Source organism: Protopterus annectens, chromosome 2.part2 (genome assembly GCF_019279795.1).
Source record: "Protopterus annectens isolate FY-2018-M chromosome 2.part2, PAN1.0, whole genome shotgun sequence".
Lineage (NCBI taxonomy): Eukaryota > Metazoa > Chordata > Ceratodontiformes > Protopteridae > Protopterus > Protopterus annectens.
The window spans coordinates 435,991,151-436,011,750 of NC_056730.1; the positions used below are offsets into that span (position 1 = coordinate 435,991,151).

Genomic DNA, 20,600 nt, shown 5'->3' on the forward strand with positions numbered 1-20,600 from the left:
TAACAAGCAGGAATGATTAATGAAATTCCCACTAGATAAGTACTAAACGAAAGATAATGATAACAATTTATTTTATTTATTTTACATTTGTTAACCGGGGGTGTCTGACTGAGCTGAAAAGGCCCTTTTTCAGCAGAGGCCCGGGGAGAAAAGCTCCACAAAGAAAAATTACAGACACATTTAGTTATTTAGACATAATCAGTATACACACAAATTACAAGAGACATGTTTTTACAGTGGTATGCGGCACAAACAGTTACAGTGGAGAGAACAATCAAAAAAGATATTAATTTTAAAAATAAAGGTAAGTAATAGATTTGTGGTGTACAGCTAAACTTTGGAATGTAGGTAGAATACATACATAGTACACAGGTACAGTACATACATTGTAGATTAGCCAGTGTTTGTGAGTAAGATTGAAAAACTATTATAAATTTCTCTAGATTTAGTATGCATATGTTATCCGCTTTCACTAGCCTGGGGAGCAATCATGGCACTGCCAGCTTTGCTTGAGATGTTGCCTGATGAGGTCTTTAAAGGAGGCTTTGGATGATGTGTTTTGAATGCTAGTAGGGACAGAGTTCCATTTTTTAGCCACTGAACTACTATATAGTGCATCTCCAAAGCTATTGTAGCTGTTGGTGACTTCTAGTAGTAGTTTACTTGATGATCTAAGAGGCCTTTTGGCTGAGTGATGTTGTACTAGGTTTTTGAGGGCAGGACACTTATTGGGGAGGTAATAGATAGAATGACAGAGGCAGAGCTGATTGTAGGTTAGGAGGTTGGGCAGTTCAAGCCAGTGGAGCTGTCTCAAAGCAGTACAGTGATGAGTTCTATATGAGCAATTTGCAGCAAAATAGGCAATTCTGTTATAGCAAGCTTCAATTTTGCTTAGTTCAGTTTTGTTGAGATTAGTCAGAGTGGAAGATGCATAGAGTAGGGTGGATAGAAGTTGGGAGCGAGCAATGGCTGATCGTGTGTTGTTGGTAAGAAATGGTTTGATACGGTAGAGTGACCCCAGTTTGGCATGTACTTTTTTAATAGTTAAGTTCAGATGACTATCAAATTTTAGGTGGGAGTCTATGGTTATTCCCAATAGCTTAGCCTGTGCCACTGGAGCAATTGGAGTAGCATTTGTGGAGTAGATAGTGAATTGACTGTTAGTGTTTTTGTTAGAACTGGTTATAATCATAAGCTGAGTTTTCTTTGGATTGAGGATAAGTTGGGCTTTGGTAAGGTAGTTTTCAATGTCAGAGAATGCTAGTTGAGTTGTTTGCAGGAGGGTGGGAATGTTTTGTGCAGCACAGATTAAGGTAGTGTCATCTGCATACTGAATTATAGCTGCATGCTGTGTGGAGGTGTGGAGGTCATTTGTGAAGACTGTGAATAGTAGTGGTCATAAGATAGAACCCTGTGGGACTCCTATAGTTATGGTCAGCTGAGGAGAGAGAGAATTTTCCCATTTCACAGCTTGGTACCTGTCAGTTAAGTAGCTTTGGAACCAGGTAAGAGTGGAATTAGATAGATGATATTGGTTTAGTTTGTTTAGCAGGATTTGGTGTGATACTGTGTCAAGCAGGAATGATTAATGAAATTCACACTAGATAAGTACTAAACTAAATATAATGATAACAAGCAGGAATGATTAATGAAATTCACACTAGATAAGTACTAAACTAAAGATAATGATAACAAGCAGGAATGATTAATGAAATTCGCACTAGATAAGTACTAAACTAAAGATAATGATAACAAGCAGGAATGATTAATGAAATTCATACTAGATAAGTACTAAACTAAAGATAATGATAACAAGCAGGAATGATTAATGAAATTCACACTAGATAAGTACTAAACTAAAGATAATGATAACAAGCAGGAATGATAAATGAAATTCATACTAGATAAGTACTAAACTAAAGATAATGATAACAAGCAGGAATGATTAATGAAATTCACACTAGATAAGTACTAAACTAAAGATGATGATAACAAGCAGGAATAATAAATGAAATTCCCACTAGATAAGTACTAAACTAAAGATAATGATAAGAAGCAGGAATGATTAATGAAATTCCCACTAGATAAGTACTGAACTAAAGATAATGATAAGAAGCAGGAATGATTAATGAAATTCGCACTAGATAAGTACTAAAGTAAAGATAATGATAACAACCAGGAATGATTAATGAAATTCGCACTAGATAAGTACTAAACTAAAGATAATGATAAGAAGCAGGAATGATTAATGAAATTCACATTAGATAAATACTAAACTAAAGATAATAATAACAAGCAGGAATGATTAATGAAATTTGCACTAGATAAGTACTAAACTAAAGATAATGATAACAACCAGGAATGATTAATGAAATTTGCACTAGATAAGTGCTAAACTAAAGATAATGATAACAAGCAGGAATGATTAATGAAATTCACACTAGATAAGTACTTTTGGAAACATTATGGAAGCGGTTATCAAACAGAGACAGTAAGAAGCCAATGTAAAATATTAGAAGAGTTTAAACTAAGGGATGAAAGACAAAATATGGGATAAGAGTTACGAAATGGCAATTATGGACCTGGGACTGCAAACAGAAAACAGCAGTACAGTAAGAAAAGAAATTCGTAAGGAATTGATACGGAGAAAATCTTATTGGCATCAAAGCATAATGAATATAGCCTGAAGGCTGGCTAAAGTAGTGACCTTTGTTTTAGCCAGATGATTTTAGATTACTTAAGAGTTCATTCTTGTAGTATTACCTTGTGTAATGTTTATTTATAGTTGCACATTTGAGAGTAATAAAGTTATTACACTTCCCCTAGGGGTGGAGTAAGTCAAAATATTTTTCTTCACCAACAATTATATGAAAACCAAGCTGATGCCATCTCTTTGAAAAAACTCACCTGTCAACTAGGTATTATATCTTGAAGATGTTTCATGTTATGGTAGGCACATTTCAGTCAAAAAGAAAGTATCATAGTGTGTCAAACTAACGAGTCAAAACTACATTGTGAGGTTTCTGTAAACCTAATAGGTGCAAACTCCTTTTCATGGACAACCTTGGGAGCATTCCCTGATTGTGTGACTTACTCAGAGTCATGGAAAAGCAAATGGGCACAAAGGGGTTCTACCCATGATGTATATTAGCTAAGTAATGAAATGTGATGTATTACTTCATCTTGTATTGGATGTGATGGTCACAGTTTTACCCAAGGGTAAGAGACCATGATATTTTCTCTCCATTTCACTATATAATGTAAACAGCAAGCTATTTGTTAGAGTTGTGATGACAAGGTTAGAGAAATTTTACCCTACTCGATTAGATTAAAGAAAAACTTGTCAGATCATTGGAGGCTCATATTAAATTTTATTAAATGGAGAGAAGTCAACATGCAGGCTGGCACAGAGACAATTTTGTCTGACATTCAAAAAGGTTTCTACATTGTCATTTTGAGGCATCATTTTGACATGGTCAGTCTGACTATAGATGATGGGATATTTTATTAGTGGTCTGTGTAATTCTTCTGAGTCCTCAGAGTGTAAGAGTGTTGATTCATAGCAATTTCAAGGTAATTGAGTCTCTTGACTATTTATTCCTTGCCTATAATCATCCTTAGACTGCACCCCCTTTTTCTAGGAGGGCTGGACCAGTCAAGCCTAAGTTTAATTTGTGAGTACCCATCCAATCGTATTGGTTTCTGTTTGAAGGCCAATACTGCTTAAGATCTCAATGCTTTGCAGGAACATTCCATTCTCGAGTTGGAGTAGGTGCTGCTTAATTACTCTGTTCTTCACATTTTATTGATCTTCTAGTAAAGATTTAGATCCCTGATTCTGGTATATGTAAAGCTATTACACTTGAAAATATACCAGAGATTCAGAACAACTGGGTTTCTAATGACACAGAAAGCAAATCATACATCTCCTAACAAGAATCTATAGGATACTGAATAAAAGTATAGTGCATCCAGTCTATCTTGGTAATTCACTGTCTTTTAAGACCTTGATCTTCTTAGTTAGGAATCTATGGGGACTTTCTAGTTCTTTGGTATGCCTTCTAAAGTGGGCACTGCCCTCAATAATTGGTCTAATTAATGCTAAATAATAAGGAAAATGTACCTGTTTAGATTTCAATGAAATCCATTTTGCAATTAGCTGCACTAAGTAGAAGGATTTTCTGACTGCTGTTGTCTCCTCATGAACAGAACGGAAGGAGTTATCAACCCATAATCCAAGGTCCCTGACAATATTTTCATTCTAAGGTGGGGTATTGTCTATGGTATATTTTCAAGAGGGGGGGGTCTTTCAAATGTGACAATATCACACTTTTTTCATTTACTTTGAGCCCATTTTGTAGTACACCAATTAATTACCTATGTATCCGAACAGGACTTGACATTAGCTGTCAGTTTGCAGTCATCTGCAAACTTAGCCATCTGTCTTGGTTTCCTGTTGAGATTAAGAAAGTAAATATTGAAAAGGGGGGGTCCCAATGCCTTTTATATTCTTGCTTTCTGATGTCACAGCTGCCACTCCCACTCTGTGGGTTCTGTCTGTTAGACAGTTTGCTATACAACTTACCACATAGGGCTATGTTTTTAAAGCATTAAGCTTACTTACAAAGCCAGGTTGGGTTATAGTGTCAAATGACTTTGCCAAGACATGAAATATCACGTGAACATCATGACCACAGACAGCCTAATTAACTCTCTCTCAAAGTAATTAGCCTTATTCATAGGCAAGATCTTCCCTTGTAAAACCAAACTGCTGTGGGTCAAATCTAATGAGATTTGTGATCTCATAGATTATAAGATCAGTTACACTATGTTCCATGGCTTCATATGAAACTTTGTTTGGTGGGTCTGTAATTCCCAGGATCAGTGCTATGGTCTCTTTGATGGAATGGCATCTCCATTACATTGCACCAAACTTATGAATAAAACCTGTTGGTTAACTTAGGTTTAAAGGTTTGAAGCATCTTGGGGCATACTCAGTGCTGTTTAATAAACAATGAGGTATATTGTCAGACTACATGGAAGAAGTAATTTTGGTTGTAGAAATCACCTTCAGTACATGTTCCCTTATGACAAAATGGGGGAAGGAGTTAACAGATTCAGGCATAATATGGACTTTGGAAAGAAACTCATGGAGTAAAATTAGTACTGAATTTGTTTGCTAGTATATTGGCAATGTCTGTATTTTCCAAGTAGGTGATGCCAGTTTGAATAAGTTCATTGCAGTATGGAGTGTCATTCCCTAAGTTTCCTAAATTAGCTAAAGCACTTAATAATTGTCCTTAGTTTCAGGTACTAAACTATGTTCATAAGCTGCATTATTAGACAAAAATAGTCATCATCAAGTTTTTAGTAATATCTCAATTCATATAGCCTCAATATGATTTTTTTATTTGCTATATAATTTATGGAGTTTTTTTTCTTTTATTGTAGTTTATGTTGAAAGACCACCATGGAGGTTTCTTTAAATTTCCAGTTCTGTTTTATTCTGAATGGGACTACCAGCTGTATATATTTATCTGAAGGGGCATTGATCTACTTTGTGAAGCTCCCTACTGTGTCATCATCAGAGCTGATGCTGCCGTGACTGAATTTTGAAACCTTGTTATAGAATTTGATGAGGTTACTATGTCTGAATTCCTTAACTTCATAGATATTCAGTTCTGGGGCATTCAGGATTTAAGGTCCAACTTAAATGGTGAAGAAACAATATGAGAATAGTGCATGAAGATGCTATATTTGTAAAGACCAGATCAATAATATTATGCCCTCTAGTAGGGTTGTTAACTACCTTATCATGGGAATTTGATGGAGTTCTTGTTTGTAAGGAGTTCATTGAGCACATTTAGGAATCTTACATGATTATCAGGGACATACAAGCTGCCTACTTCTGGTCTACAAGTTGATAACTTGTCCTGTGTAGGAATTCTTTTAACTTCTGTTGTTGCTTTCTGAGAATCTGATTTAAGGTGATATGGCCTGATGTGGTCCTTCACAAATATGGAGATGTGACCACAATTGCCAGTGGGCCTGACTGCATGGTAGTCACAAAATCCAAGTATGTCCTAATATTACACAAACATTTATGTATTCCAAACCCAAAGATAGAATGATAAAAAAGAGAGACATCATACACTGTTCATAAGTGATACCAGCAACAACCTAGTTATCAGTCCACAAGACATCAAAAGCAGATGGAAGAAATACTTCCAGCAGTTTTTTTTAAAGTTGGTGGCATTTCAGTTACCTGCTGCCTACTGTATATCTGGCCTTGGAAGCTCGTCCCAGTCTTATCTCCTCTGCACATCTTACTGGCACTGACAAATGAGACTGGTAGGGCCCTCCTCTTAGATTGTTAGTGTGCTTTGAAATTGCCTTAAATGTTTGTTCATCATTGGTGGCTTGTCTGTGTTTGAATCACCATGTAATTACTTAAGATTTATAGCTAGTTGTTTGATTTGTTTCTGGTACCTTTTCACTTTTACACCATTCACCATAAGCACGCACGTCCTGTAAATGCTAAAGACACTCCTTACAGTTCAATATTTCAATTTGGAAGTCAGCAAACCACTTCAAAAATGAGAGTCCAAATATTTAAAATTCCACGAACACAATTTATTCCAGATAACAAAGTGAGCGCTTTCGCCAATAGGCTTCCTCAGACTAATAAAATAGCTCTCAAAGACAAACAATTAAATACATTCAACTGTGCTGTGATTGGTTCGACACTTTTCAAATCAGATAATTAAACTCACATTTCATTTTAAAACACAATAAACAACTCATATAATTATATCTCTTGTTCATAAACATGTATGCAATTCATGTATTACAAGACATATACTAAGACATATAGAAACATATATTTAAAACATATAAAAACATATAAAACTTATGCAAAAGCCCTCTCTTACAGTACTTAATTTCAATTTCTTAAAATATTGATGACACTTTAGGGTCTATACACCCTTCTATTCTTTAAGATGGGTTTAACTTGTACTTTATCATTTAACCCTGGTGGTTCGTCAGCTTTCAGTCTGATTATCCACCTCATTTCATTTTCAAGGGTCAAGTTGACAATATCACCCCCTCTGGGATTAACATGCATATACTGTAGGACACTAAATTTAAACATATGGTTCTGTCCTGATGTCTGATGGTGTTTAGCTAGAGCATTTACTTCTGAACTTATTCAATATTGTAGTTATGTTCCCTTATGCGTTCTTTAAGGCTCCTATTAGTTTTGCCTACATAGAAGGCTGGACATGTGTCACACCTCGCAAGGTAAACCACATTTCTACTGTTACAATCAGTATTGGTATCAAAATAGAACCTATACTTTGTAACAGGATGAACGAACACGGTTTCTACATTAATGAAACCACAGTGGTTACAACTACCACAAGGTACTGTGTTCCTATCCACCTTATCAGATGTTTTTTTATGCACCTTTTTAGGGTTACATAACAATCTTTTCAGATTTGGTTTATTTTTGAAGGCAAAACTAGGTTCAAACCCTGCTATAGCACCAATTTCCCTATTGGATGACAGTATCCCCCAATGTTTATTATATATTTCTTTAATCACTCTAGTGTCCCTACTATACGTCATGACTGGTCTTACTGTTACTCTCTAAAGATTGAGGGATTTCTAAACCTTGATTCCCTTCTGCAAAGTAGGGCTTAGCTATCGTAGACCTCAGTTCATCAACTTCAACAATTACCCTCTCTATTGCTTCTGGATCATATTCCCTATCTGTAAATCTCTTTCTCAACTCATTCACTTCAGTTTTATAACTACTATCTAGGGGATTGTACCTAGATGCTCTCAAAAACTGACCTTTCATAATGTTGTAAAAAATATGTTGTGGATGCATGCTGCTTTTATGAAGCAGCGTATTCCTGTGACATAACTTCCTGTGGATGGAGGTATTTAATGTCCCATTTTCCATTCTAGTTATTTCCACATCCAAGTATGAGATCTTCACTTCTGAAAAATTTAAAGTAAACTTTAAGAAACCAGTTGACACATTCAACTGTTGTACAAACCTCTCTAGGGTCTCTGTACCCCCCATCCACAGAAAAAACAGGTCGTCTACAAATCGACGGTACATCCCTACATGTTGCTTATAAAGTAGGTTCTCAAACAAAACCTGTTCTTCCCAGGTGGCCATAACTAGGTTGGCGTAGCTATTGGCACAAGAGGTGCCCATAGCTACGCCATCCTTTTGTAAATATACATCCTCTCCAAAAACAAACACATTGTTGTTCAATATCGTTTCAAGATATAAAGCAACCAGGTCAATTTTCACTCTTAGGAAATCTGAATGTGTGGATAAGTAGGTTTTAATATACTGAACCCCTATATCATTAGGTATCATGGTAAACAAACTGACCACATCTAACGTCACTAATAGATACTCAGTACTTACGTCCAAGTCCTTAATACTTGTATATAAATCTAGCAAAAACTGTTTGCTATCCTTTAAAGTGAACTTATTCTCATTCACCAGCGGTCTCAGGGCTGTCTCTACATAAACGGACAAGGGTTCGGTCACCCATCCCTGACCAGCTACTATCGGTCTCATCGGTGGATTCTGATGAGACTTATGGACCTTTGGTAGTCCGTGAATAATAGGTAATGTAGGGTTATCCACTTTAAAATAACTGTATAGTTCACTTGTGATACTAAAAGACATAATTAAATCATCCAACATATAGTGAACCTCCTTTATTTTCTGTCTCACATCTTCCATATCTATCTTCCTATAAAACCTATCTTCACTTAACAGATGTTCCATTCTTTTTTTATAGTCAGTTGCATCCATCAAAACAATGGGGCCTCCCTTGTCCGCTGGTCTAATCACTAAAGTGACATCACTTTTTAGTGCATTTAAAGCACATCTCTGAGAATAATTTAGATTACGTCCATGGCCCTTTTGTTGGTATGTTATAAAATGGTCATGTATATCCCTCTCCAACATCCTCTCAAATACCTCTAAAGTGGGGCATAATTGAGGGATGTAAGTGCTATTTGTACGGAACCTAGGTACAACATTTCCAGCTTCCGATGTGCCAAAATCTAATTTTAATTGTAAGTTCCTCGTGAATAATTTCATATTCACTATTGACTCTACCACATCATCCCTTCCTGAGGGTATAAAGCTTAGGCCCTTGTTCAAAACCTGTTTTTCAGCTTCATTCAAGTTCCTACTTGATAAATTAACTATTAGCGAGGGAGTCTCTCCCACATCTTTTTTAGGGTTGGTCCCTGATAATCCTCGACTGACCCTTTTCTTTTGTGCCTGCCCCTGCTCCCTGACCTCCTTTGTTCCTTGCCTTGGTCTTGTACTATGGGGAAAGGGGTATTTCCTGTTCCTTTCGGTACCACAACTGTATTACTCCCTGTTAATATCTTAGACCTTACTGCTGGCTCCACAGTGGTAACTAATTCATTACCTTGGCCATTTTCACCTTCTATATAACTCTGTTGTAAGGGTAACAGCTCCTTATTTCCCTCTACTAAGGAACTGGATGTCGCTTCTTGAGATTGTGTATTTATATTTCCTTCTGAAGAGATATGTCTATTATTATTAACATTAACCGAGGGCATCCTTTTTCCTTCATCAACGTGTCCTAAACCCTTTCTAACATTCATATCAGTAGTTAAACTATTAGAATTGGCTGTACGTGTTAGAACAGCACCATGCGATGAATATCCTCGTCGCTGTTCTGACCTGTTAGCTTCATTCATACTGAATTGTTCTTTAGGCCACATGAACACATTGTTATTGCTAAAATCTCTAACATCCCTTGTTATTTTTACTTTCTTTTGTTCTAGCATCCTTTTTTCAAACAACATAATGTCATCTAACACTCTTTCAAGTTTTGGATTTAAATCAGCAGTTGTATACTTTCTTACAAGATTATCAAAACATTCATTAACCATTTCTTTTAACAAATTTTCTTCAGGTGTATGATAATCTATTAACAAACGCATATAGTTATAACTTAATTCCATATTTAACTGTTGCCATTTGTATAACAAGTCAGGGAACTTATTCCCTGAAGTGGGCATTTTTAGAATGCGAAGCCCACGTGGTATAATTTTTTTATATAAGCAAGCTTCAAAATACATCCTTTGTACCTGTAACTTTTTTAACTTAATAAACGCTGTTTCAAAGTCTTGTAAGTCCTTCGTAAGCTCCAGAGAAATGTCTCCTCTTTCCGTATTATCATTCCTTCCAATACTCGGTGAAAAGTCCAACAATACGTTCTCCGTGCTTCCCAAGCAAACTTGAAAGCGTCGCACACCCTTGCTGATAACGTCTCTCTCCATTACGTTAGGTACATACGCCAATTCTACATTGGAGTCGTCGATATTAGCCATTCTCCCCTGATGCTGCAACGTAAATAAACCAAATGCCACACCAAAAATGCACAGCAACCAAGCGGAGATCAGGAACAGCGTGTCAAACCTAAAACAGAATACACCATTCACCATAAGCACGCACGTCCTGTAAATGCTAAAGACACTCCTTACAGTTCAATATTTCAATTTGGAAGTCAGCAAACCACTTCAAAAATGAGAGTCCAAATATTTAAAATTCCACGAACACAATTTATTCCAGATAACAAAGTGAGCGCTTTCGCCAATAGGCTTCCTCAGACTAATAAAATAGCTCTCAAAGACAAACAATTAAATACATTCAACTGTGCTGTGATTGGTTCGACACTTTTCAAATCAGATAATTAAACTCACATTTCATTTTAAAACACAATAAACAACTCATATAATTATATCTCTTGTTCATAAAAATGTATGCAATTCATGTATTACAAGACATATACTAAGACATATAGAAACATATATTTAAAACATATAAAAACATATAAAACTTATGCAAAAGCCCTCTCTTACAGTACTTAATTTCAATTTCTTAAAATATTGATGACACTTTAGGGTCTATACACCCTTCTATTCTTTAAGATGGGTTTAACTTGTACTTTATCATTTAACCCTGGTGGTTCGTCAGCTTTCAGTCTGATTATCCACCTCATTTCATTTTCAAGGGTCAAGTTGACAATATCACCCCCTCTGGGATTAACATGCATATACTGTAGGACACTAAATTTAAACATATGGTTCTGTCCTGATGTCTGATGGTGTTTAGCTAGAGCATTTACTTCTGAACTTATTCGAATATTGTAGTTATGTTCCCTTATGCGTTCTTTAAGGCTCCTATTAGTTTTGCCTACATAGAAGGCTGGACATGTGTCACACCTCGCAAGGTAAACCACATTTCTACTGTTACAATCAGTATTGGTATCAAAATAGAACCTATACTTTGTAACAGGATGAACGAACACGGTTTCTACATTAATGAAACCACAGTGGTTACAACTACCACAAGGTACTGTGTTCCTATCCACCTTATCAGATGTTTTTTTATGCACCTTTTTAGGGTTACATAACAATCTTTTCAGATTTGGTTTATTTTTGAAGGCAAAACTAGGTTCAAACCCTGCTATAGCACCAATTTCCCTATTGGATGACAGTATCCCCCAATGTTTATTATATATTTCTTTAATCACTCTAGTGTCCCTACTATACGTCATGACTGGTCTTACTGTTACTCTCTCTAAAGATTGAGGGATTTCTAAACCTTGATTCCCTTCTGCAAAGTAGGGCTTAGCTATCGTAGACCTCAGTTCATCAACTTCAGCAATTACCCTCTCTATTGCTTCTGGATCATATTCCCTATCTGTAAATCTCTTTCTCAACTCATTCACTTCAGTTTTATAACTACTATCTAGGGGATTGTACGTAGATGCTCTCAAAAACTGACCTTTCATAATGTTGTAAAAAATATGTTGTGGATGCATGCTGCTTTTATGAAGCAGCGTATTCCTGTGACATAACTTCCTGTGAAATAAAGTCGTTTGGTACACCTACAAGCGGACCTAGGCACTTTCTTTGGATTTATTAGTTTGTTTTTGAGTGCCTATACCTGGTTTTTTGATATATATTATATATACTTCTGTCTCTCAAGAAAACTTAAAGTGACTCTCAACAACATTTATTTACAACAGTGAGCACTTTCATCCTGTAAAGTACAGGACTTCATCAGAACATGAGTGTAGCACTAGTCTATTTATTTATTTATAAATTCATTCATTCATGCATTATAGGTATATATGTGTTTGTGTCTGCACACAGAAGCATATGCACTTTGTTATTCAGGCATGCAGATTAGCTGTACTAAGCCAAAGCTTCATGTATCAGATAAGTAACATTAGTCTCAATAAAGTAAGAATTTGTTTCACAGAATAAAAATCTGTGTCCACCATGCCAAACTTTGCTGTCTGAAAAATGCATTCCCACACTTATACATGCTTTGCTCAAAATGTGCTAGCCTTTTTGTTTGATGTTAGTTAAATGTAGCTATAAAGAAGAACAAAATCAGTTTTCATTCCCTAGACTAACTAGTATCTGTTTTCTTTGGTTTGCTTTAACAGACTGCACTGTAATTGTACATAAAGGCTGCAAGGATTCTCTTCTTCTGTGCACAAAGGTACATATCCATTGATAACAAATGTATTTATTCGTTTTTGTATTAACAAATTCCTTCCAGTGTACTCTAGAATGCTATATTCCAACTTCCAAAGGTTGCATCTAAAACATTTGGACAAAAATCAGTTATGTTGTCAAAGTTTAAACATATGTCTATACCTCTCGAACCAAAAGTGTTAACTATCGTAGAGTAAATGGAAAACGTCAGTTTTCATGTTTACATTGGTAGCATTCATTAGAGTCTTGGTTTAAAAAATGTCAGTTAATAATTTTGTAATGTTTTGTAAACAACTTACACTACCTCAGTAACCACTCAAGCTACATGCATACTGTCAGTATTATTTCATTCATGCAAATGAGAACTTTCATGCGAGGTTAAACAATTCAGTATTTCTAGATGCTGGAAAATTTATAGAGCTATAAAGATACAAAATTATAACAGTAGCATTTGAACAGTTATGTCTTTACCTGTAATATATAGAAGTCGGGTACTAACACACCCGTGTTGCCTGTCATATAAGCTTTAAGAGGAAAGCTTTCAGTAGTTTGAATATGACTTTGGAATTATTAATGTAAATAACTGACAATATTAGATGCTTAAAGGTGTAAATCAGGTTATGATAAACACCTGGAGTTAAGGTTTACAGGTAGACTGTTCTAAAGACCTTTTTCACCCACGACTTAGGTCCAGGACAGAAAACAGTGGCATGTAACATTATGTACTGCGTGTTACATTATCTACAGGGTACAGAAGCCCATGAGAAATATTCACACTGAAGTCAGTAGCACTGCACTCAAGACATGCTGGTTGATGATGTTACTGAGTTTAGAGGTTTCAAAACCATTCGTTATGCTTTCTAAACCTCTAAAAATGCTGCAGGACCATAGAAAGAAAGAGAAGGTATTAATATGGGTACTGCATAGTGAAGTGTATGTATGATTCATGCCACATCTGTACAGCACTTGAATTCATATTCTATAGTAAGGCAGTCTTTCAGATTTACTTGCACGTTAGATAATGACCCAGATTCAGTAACACCTACACTAAGTGTACACGATCTGTATTCAAGAACATCCCTACCACATTTTTTGTGATTTCTAGTCACTCAGAAAGATTATACCAATTGTAAATATAGTTTACACTTTGTGGTAACCTTTATGAATCCCCCTCGGTATGTAAAGCTGCAAGGAAATCAGTAGAAAAACTAAAATTAGGAAGGAGAAGGTGCGAGTTATGCTTGTGTTGTCTGTTCACTCAGAACAGTGTACACTTAGTGTGTGCGTTAATGAATCCCAGGGAGTGTATGTTCATTGCAAACTTCTGCTGAGAGCAGGAGCATAGCTAAGATGGGTTGATGGGCACAACATGTGAAAGGATGTTCTTTGGTGCATTTGCTGTCAAAACTGAAGCATCTGTTTGCTGCAAATGTCTAGAGAAGAAAAAAGTTTTTTTTGTTTTGCTTTTACTCTACATGTCTGAGAGCATTTAACCAAGTATATAACTATAAGAAGGTTAAGACAGATGGTCTTTGAACATTGTTATTATTATATTTTTATTTCTTTTAAGAGTGAATTTACCAGTACTTTTGAAAACATTGTTTTGATTTGGGGAACTGGTACTACTTAAGAATTTGTGCATCTCTGTAAATGAGAAGTTATGTCCATGATTAAGATACTGTCGGTGAATTGTTAAGTGGCACAGAGTTGCCTGTGTGTGCTTGTTTCATATAATTAGTTGGATTTAATGACAGATTTTCCTTTAAGCCATATTTATCGAAGAATATCATCATGCCATACTGGTCGCATGTTCCATGCTGAATGTGCTGTGTATGAAGACAGCCATCAGCATATTTTGGTTATGCAATGTACTATGGCAATGATTCACAAATAGTGGCATTAAGTAACTTTGTTAGTTTGAGCATTGTGCTGATTGGCTTTTATTAGCACAATAGAATGCATCAGCACCATTTTGCACAGCACCACTCATTACTGCACAACTGCGGATTAGGGGAATTTCATGAAAATTCTGCAGGCGTGCAGTGTCACAAAAGTGCTGGCTCCATAGTTGCCCCCCTGAGGCACACTGCAACTGTTATCTAGTCTGCATCCATAACCATGGGAGTGTCCAGATGTGGCAAGATTGGCCACAGACCATCCCAAGTCAGATTACAGAGACCATTGGTGAGAAAGCAAAACTGCCACCTCTGGCACATGGTTTACTGCTCTTATTTGTGAGCATCATCCAGGTTTGAGGCAGTGGCACTCCTCTATCTCACCTTCTGTGACAATTTATCAGGTTGTATGCACACTACCATAATTTTACTACTTCCATGTGGCTTGTCAGCACACAGCCTTCCATCCTTAGTTTTTGGACAGTGACTATTTTGTTGGAATATATATATATATATATATATATATATATATATATATATATACATACATATATATATATATATATATATATATATATATATATATATATATATATATACAGAGAGAGAGAGAGAGAGAAAGGTGTGTGTGTGTGTGTGTATATGTATGTACGCGTGCACATGCACACACATGTTTTTGACTTAAAAAAATTTTAACAAAATTCAAAGAAAAATGCAGTTCTTGTTAAATAAGTCAGTCTGCTGTCCAACATAAAAAATCAATTTCAGGCAGCATTTTCGAAAATAAAGCAGTTTTTATAGTTAGATACAGTTTTCCTTTTTATACCATACTCAGACAAAGTAGCTGGTAAAAATAAAACTACTTATAAAGACTTCTAGATAACAGAGTCACTCTGGTCTCAACTTCATCAGCAGGAAGCAATGGAAAGAGCTGCAGCCAGAAGGGACTGTCTTTGAGATGTGGAATAATGTGATTCAGGGACATATTGGATATAATGAGGAAGGACCTCATTACTGGCTAATTTGCATGTGTCTGAATCACTTTTAGCTACTGTGAGTGCAAACATGCATTATTTTTTTCAGTAGTCAACACTGGCAGCCCATGCATCACACTGGCAGAGGAACCCATCAGTTTACATTCACACACGCACATGCACACACACACACACACACACACACACACACACACACACACACACACACACACACACACACACACACACACACACACACACACACACACACACACACACACACAGTCTCTCCCTGTCCCTTTGTGTAGAGAATGTCTCTGATGTCTCATTTTTGTCCTTGCCCTCATAAGTGACAGATCTTAATAATCTGTCAATAGTGCCAGACATTAGAGTCTCATTCTTTTTAATGTTCATAAAGTACATCACAATGCTAGACATGTTGCTCTATTAATGATTTTAGTGAGTCCAACTAAAAATCTCCCTAATGTCATCTAATGTTTCTCCCACCTTTGTCTTAATGCCTCCCACCACATGGGTACACCTGCAATGCTGTCAACTGTCCCCCCATTTTACTGACCATTCCTGCTGTTGCCTCATGTGTGAGCACTGCCCCTCGTCATTCATGGACACTTGCAGTCACTAAATAATTAAGCAATAACCCAGACGTGGGTGTGGGTATATCAGGATTTACCCATGGATGTCATGATTTGATCACAAGGGTGAGGGGTGGAATGATTAAACAAAGCCAGCAATGGGTAAATCCTGCTATACCCTCTCCCACAAGTGGGTTATTGCTCTTATACAATGACATTATTTAATTGAAGAGATTGCTTACCTTTCTTAAATAATTTCTGTGTATAATGGTGTTAGTGTTCCTTCTTCATTTTTACTGACGTACTGTGCATCCCCACACTTGCACTGTACATCATTACAGTGCAGGAGAAGCAACAGAGCAAAGAATATCTCCATTGCTCTTTCTTTCTGTTGAGCTTTCAAAGGGACAGCACAGAAATAGAAGGAAAATCAGGCACTTTTCTCTTTCTTTATTTTTGAGAAGATACCAGATTTTTATTCTGTTTTGCACTGTCCCACAGCATATTCCAATTGAAAGTCCAGCCACTCAATGGTACTGCAGCTCCCGGACTTTATTTTATTATTTGCTCAATTTACATTGATCATGCTAGTTGGGCTGTCCAATCTGCATGCTCATTTTTGAATACAAATGAGCAGTCATTATATGATGCCAGATATTAGACTCTCATACATATTACCATGTAAAAAAGTACCCACTTATACTAACTCCACTGTTAGTGTAGAGGGTTAAGACTGCAGCTTTTTTTTGTCAATGGCTCAAAGTTTGAAGGTTCCCTCCTTTTATTTTAACATTTTTTTTTATTTTCAAAACTTTGGTAATATGTAAGGACCATCCCTGATGTTTAGTGTTAGCACAGAGAGATAACTCTCTGCAAAAGGCCTGTATGTGAGTGTCAGTGGTACAAGGTTTGAATTTTTGTAAGTGCCTTTAAGGCACAAAATAAATAGTAATGCCTGGTGTCTAGTGTTACCCAACCCCTAATATTTCAGGACTTGCTTTTTAATCTATGGTAGAGTGACCCCCCCCCCCCGATGCACATTTATATTGTATATACACACACACACACACACAGCATCTCCCTGCCTAATGACACTCATGGACACACTCACCCATATAGACATACAACATGCAGACACGTGTAAGTGCACTCACAGCAGAGGCCACTTATCCCTCTACATGCACTCACACATATATAACCATATACACACACAGCACACACACGTGTAAGTGCACTCTTCCCTCTACATGCACTCACACATATATAACCATATACACACACAGCACACACACGTGTAAGTGCACTCTTACCTCTACATGCACTCACACATATATAACCATATACACACACAGCACACACACGTGTAAGTGCACTCACAGCAGAGGCCACTTATCCCTCTACATGCACTCACACATATATAACCATATACACACACAGCACACACACGTGTAAGTGCACTCTTCCCTCTACATGCACTCACACATGCAGGCACACACACACACACACACACACACACACACACACACACACATAAATGCATTCATCCCTCTACACGCACTCACACATGGAGGCACAAATATACACACATGCACATATGCACTGTCAGTCCCAGATGCAGTAGGTGAACATGAGTTTTGGCCCTGTTCATTAACATGTTCAGCACAGCAGTGGTGAATCTTTGCTATGTAATTCTCTTACTGTGGCCATTTCCAGAGGAGAGCACATGGCTAATTATCACAGGCTGCTTCCTCAGAATGCCTCATTAATATTTGTGGTATTTGAACCAGAAATGGTCACTGTGAGGTGTACACCAGGCCTATTCCTCACTAACATTTCTGACTCGGTCTTCTGTCTTTGTTCTTGCTGAAGGAATTGGCTTTCCAAGTAGAATGCATGTATACTTTCATTTAGTTATACCAAATAATTGATGTACTTTTGTCCTCTGTTGCAGTATTCATAACTGTAAGGAGGTTGCTGCCTGCAGCACTGGACATCTGGCCAACATACCAAAGTCTTAGGAACAGGGGTACGTATGACGTTGCATGTTAGAGCCATAAACTGATGTCGGCTATAAAAGTGACGTCTTCACATACCCACTTCAGAACTTTTCTGCTGCATTGATTTGTGGACCTCTGATTGCCAGCTCTGGGAATCAGTTTGCACTGTTTCGGCCATCCGATACAGATACGTACCCTTTTGGGGTTTTTTTGTTACCTTTCTTATAGCTTTTCAAAGGTACATGTCAGCTAGAAAGGGGAACTGTCCTTGTGGAAGATAAATTGCAGATAGGGACATGCATGATAAGTGCTTATTTTGTTTAGGTGAAGGCATCGACCATGCATCTTGCAACATCTGCAAGTCTTTTGTACAAAAACACTATGCAGCCATCTGGCTGCCTTAAAACTTTTCTTAGAAAAATCAGAGACTCCAACGTCTAGCATTAGGCATTGAGAGTGAGGTAGGTACCTTCGACAAGCCGCCTCGGAAGAAGGCCAAGAAAGTTAAGCCTGACTCCCATGCTGCACCTCAAGAGTCCAGTGAGACTCTCAAGGCAGATGTTATCCCAGGGTCCCATTAGACATCCATTTCACTGTTAGAACCAGGAACCATGGCTGAAGCCATTTCGGCAGAAGCACAGAGTACATCTGCTGAGGTTGATCAGCCATCAGCTCCTGATGGCGAGGGAGAACCACGGCTCATGGCATCGGGGGAGCCTACTCTTGCCTTTCCATCCCCCCAGGCATCGGCTTCTAAACCAACGCATCCTTCTACTCCTTTAAAGAGGAAACAGAAATTAAAACATGGAGAAGCAGAACCAGCTCCTGGATGGGAAGCCTTTTCCCAAAATCTTTTCAGAGCCTTTCTGGCCCACCAGTCTCAGGTGCCACAACCATCCCCTACATCTGTGCAGGCCTTAGAGGAATGATTCACTTACTTATTGTTCCCAGATTGAATCCCCTAAGGACTCCATTACCCCAGAGGAGAAGGACAGTATTAGTGCTGAATCTCCAGGGGAAGAATTCTCCTTTAGGAACACCATTTCTCTTATGAGAGAACATTTCAAATGGCAGGCCTCAGATGTTTCAGAAACTAAAAACAGATACTTTGAGTTACTGCAGATGGACCAGCCCTCCCCATCTGTAGTCCCTCCTCTGAGGAGGAGGACAATATTAGTCCTGAATCTCCAGGGGAAGAATTCTCCTTTAGGGACACCATTTCTCTTATGAGAGAACATTTCAAATGGCAGGCCTCAGATGTTTCAGAAACTAAAAACAGATACTTTGAGTTACTGCAGATGGACCAGCCCTCTCCATCTGTAGTCCCTCCCCTGCTCCCAGCCTTTCACAATGCCTTTCTGGCTGCATCCCAGGCCCCTGATTCTCAGCCTCCAACTTCAAAATGTCCAGATAGGTTTTATAAAGTTCCTCAGCATACACAGTTCTTGTTCAAGTGTCAGCAGATAAATCTTCCAGACAGGTGCCTTCCACCTCTCTGTTTTCCACAGACAAGGGCAGCAAATTTATGGATAGGCTAGGGAAGAAAGTCTATACTTATTCCACTCTAATCATCAGAGCCCTAAATTATCAAACACACATGGCTAGGTTTGTTTTAGATACCCTATCAAAAGCCTCTGCACTTATACCAGATGTGCCAGACTTTTCTGCTAAGTCACAACTCTCCACTCCGATCTCTACCACCTCCCAGGTGACCAGGCACTCCATCAAGTGCAGTTATGATGTAGTAGAGGCATCATCCAAATCTACAGCCTCAGGTTCTGTCCTGAGAAAATATTCCTGGGTGAGGCTCCAGCCCCTTCCCATGGAGGCTTGGGTCCGCTCCATCCTTCAAAAAGGATACTTTATGACTTGGTGGACGCTTCCTCCTTTTCAGAGGATGCACCAACTCCCTCCCAGTCAGCTTCATCTCTTTCCCCAATTCTGGTTCAGCTCCTAGCTCAGGGCACCATTGAAAGAGTACCTCTTGATCAGACAAACAAGGGCTTTTACTCCAGGATGTTTTGGTCCCAAGAAAAGATGGTCCTTGGAGACCAATTCTGGATCTGCCTGTCGTCAGTCTCTTTCTCAAGATGCCTGCCTTCAAAATGCTTACCTTGCATCACCTCCTACCCCTCATCCCCTACCAAGCTTTCATGGTATCCCTGGATCTGAAGGATGCCTACCTTCATGTGCCCATTCACTCCAGCTACAGGAAATTCCTACGCTTTTCAGTGGGTTCCTTGCATTTTCATTTTTCTGCATTGCCATTTGGGCTCTCCACAGCCCCAGAGTATTCACAAAGTGCCTAGCTCCAGTTATTGCCCACTGCAGAATGCAGGGCATTCAAATATAGCCGTACCTGGACTACTTTTTGATAGTTCATCAGGACTGCCACACCCTTCGCCGTCACCTGTGCATGGTGTCCAAAACCCTGGCACACCTAGGGTTCACTATGAACCAGGAAAAGTCTCACCTGACACTCACCCAAGACCTGGTTTTGTTAGGATGCAGGATAAAAAATGAGCAGATGGCAGCCTTCATTCCTTGCCAGAT

General features: G+C 37.9%; 1 protein-coding gene across 4 annotated transcripts in view; it reads left to right on the top strand.

Annotated features, from left to right (window-relative positions):
• The window catches only part of ARHGEF28 (Rho guanine nucleotide exchange factor 28), a 3,217,901-nt gene that overhangs the window by 2,598,827 nt on the left and 598,474 nt on the right, over positions 1–20,600 (top strand). For all 4 annotated transcript variants that reach the window (XM_044063941.1, XM_044063943.1, XM_044063942.1 and 1 more), the window contains one exon: positions 12,537–12,592. In XM_044063941.1, the coding sequence (XP_043919876.1) occupies positions 12,537–12,592 (56 nt within the window). The remainder of the gene's footprint in view (positions 1–12,536; positions 12,593–20,600) is intronic.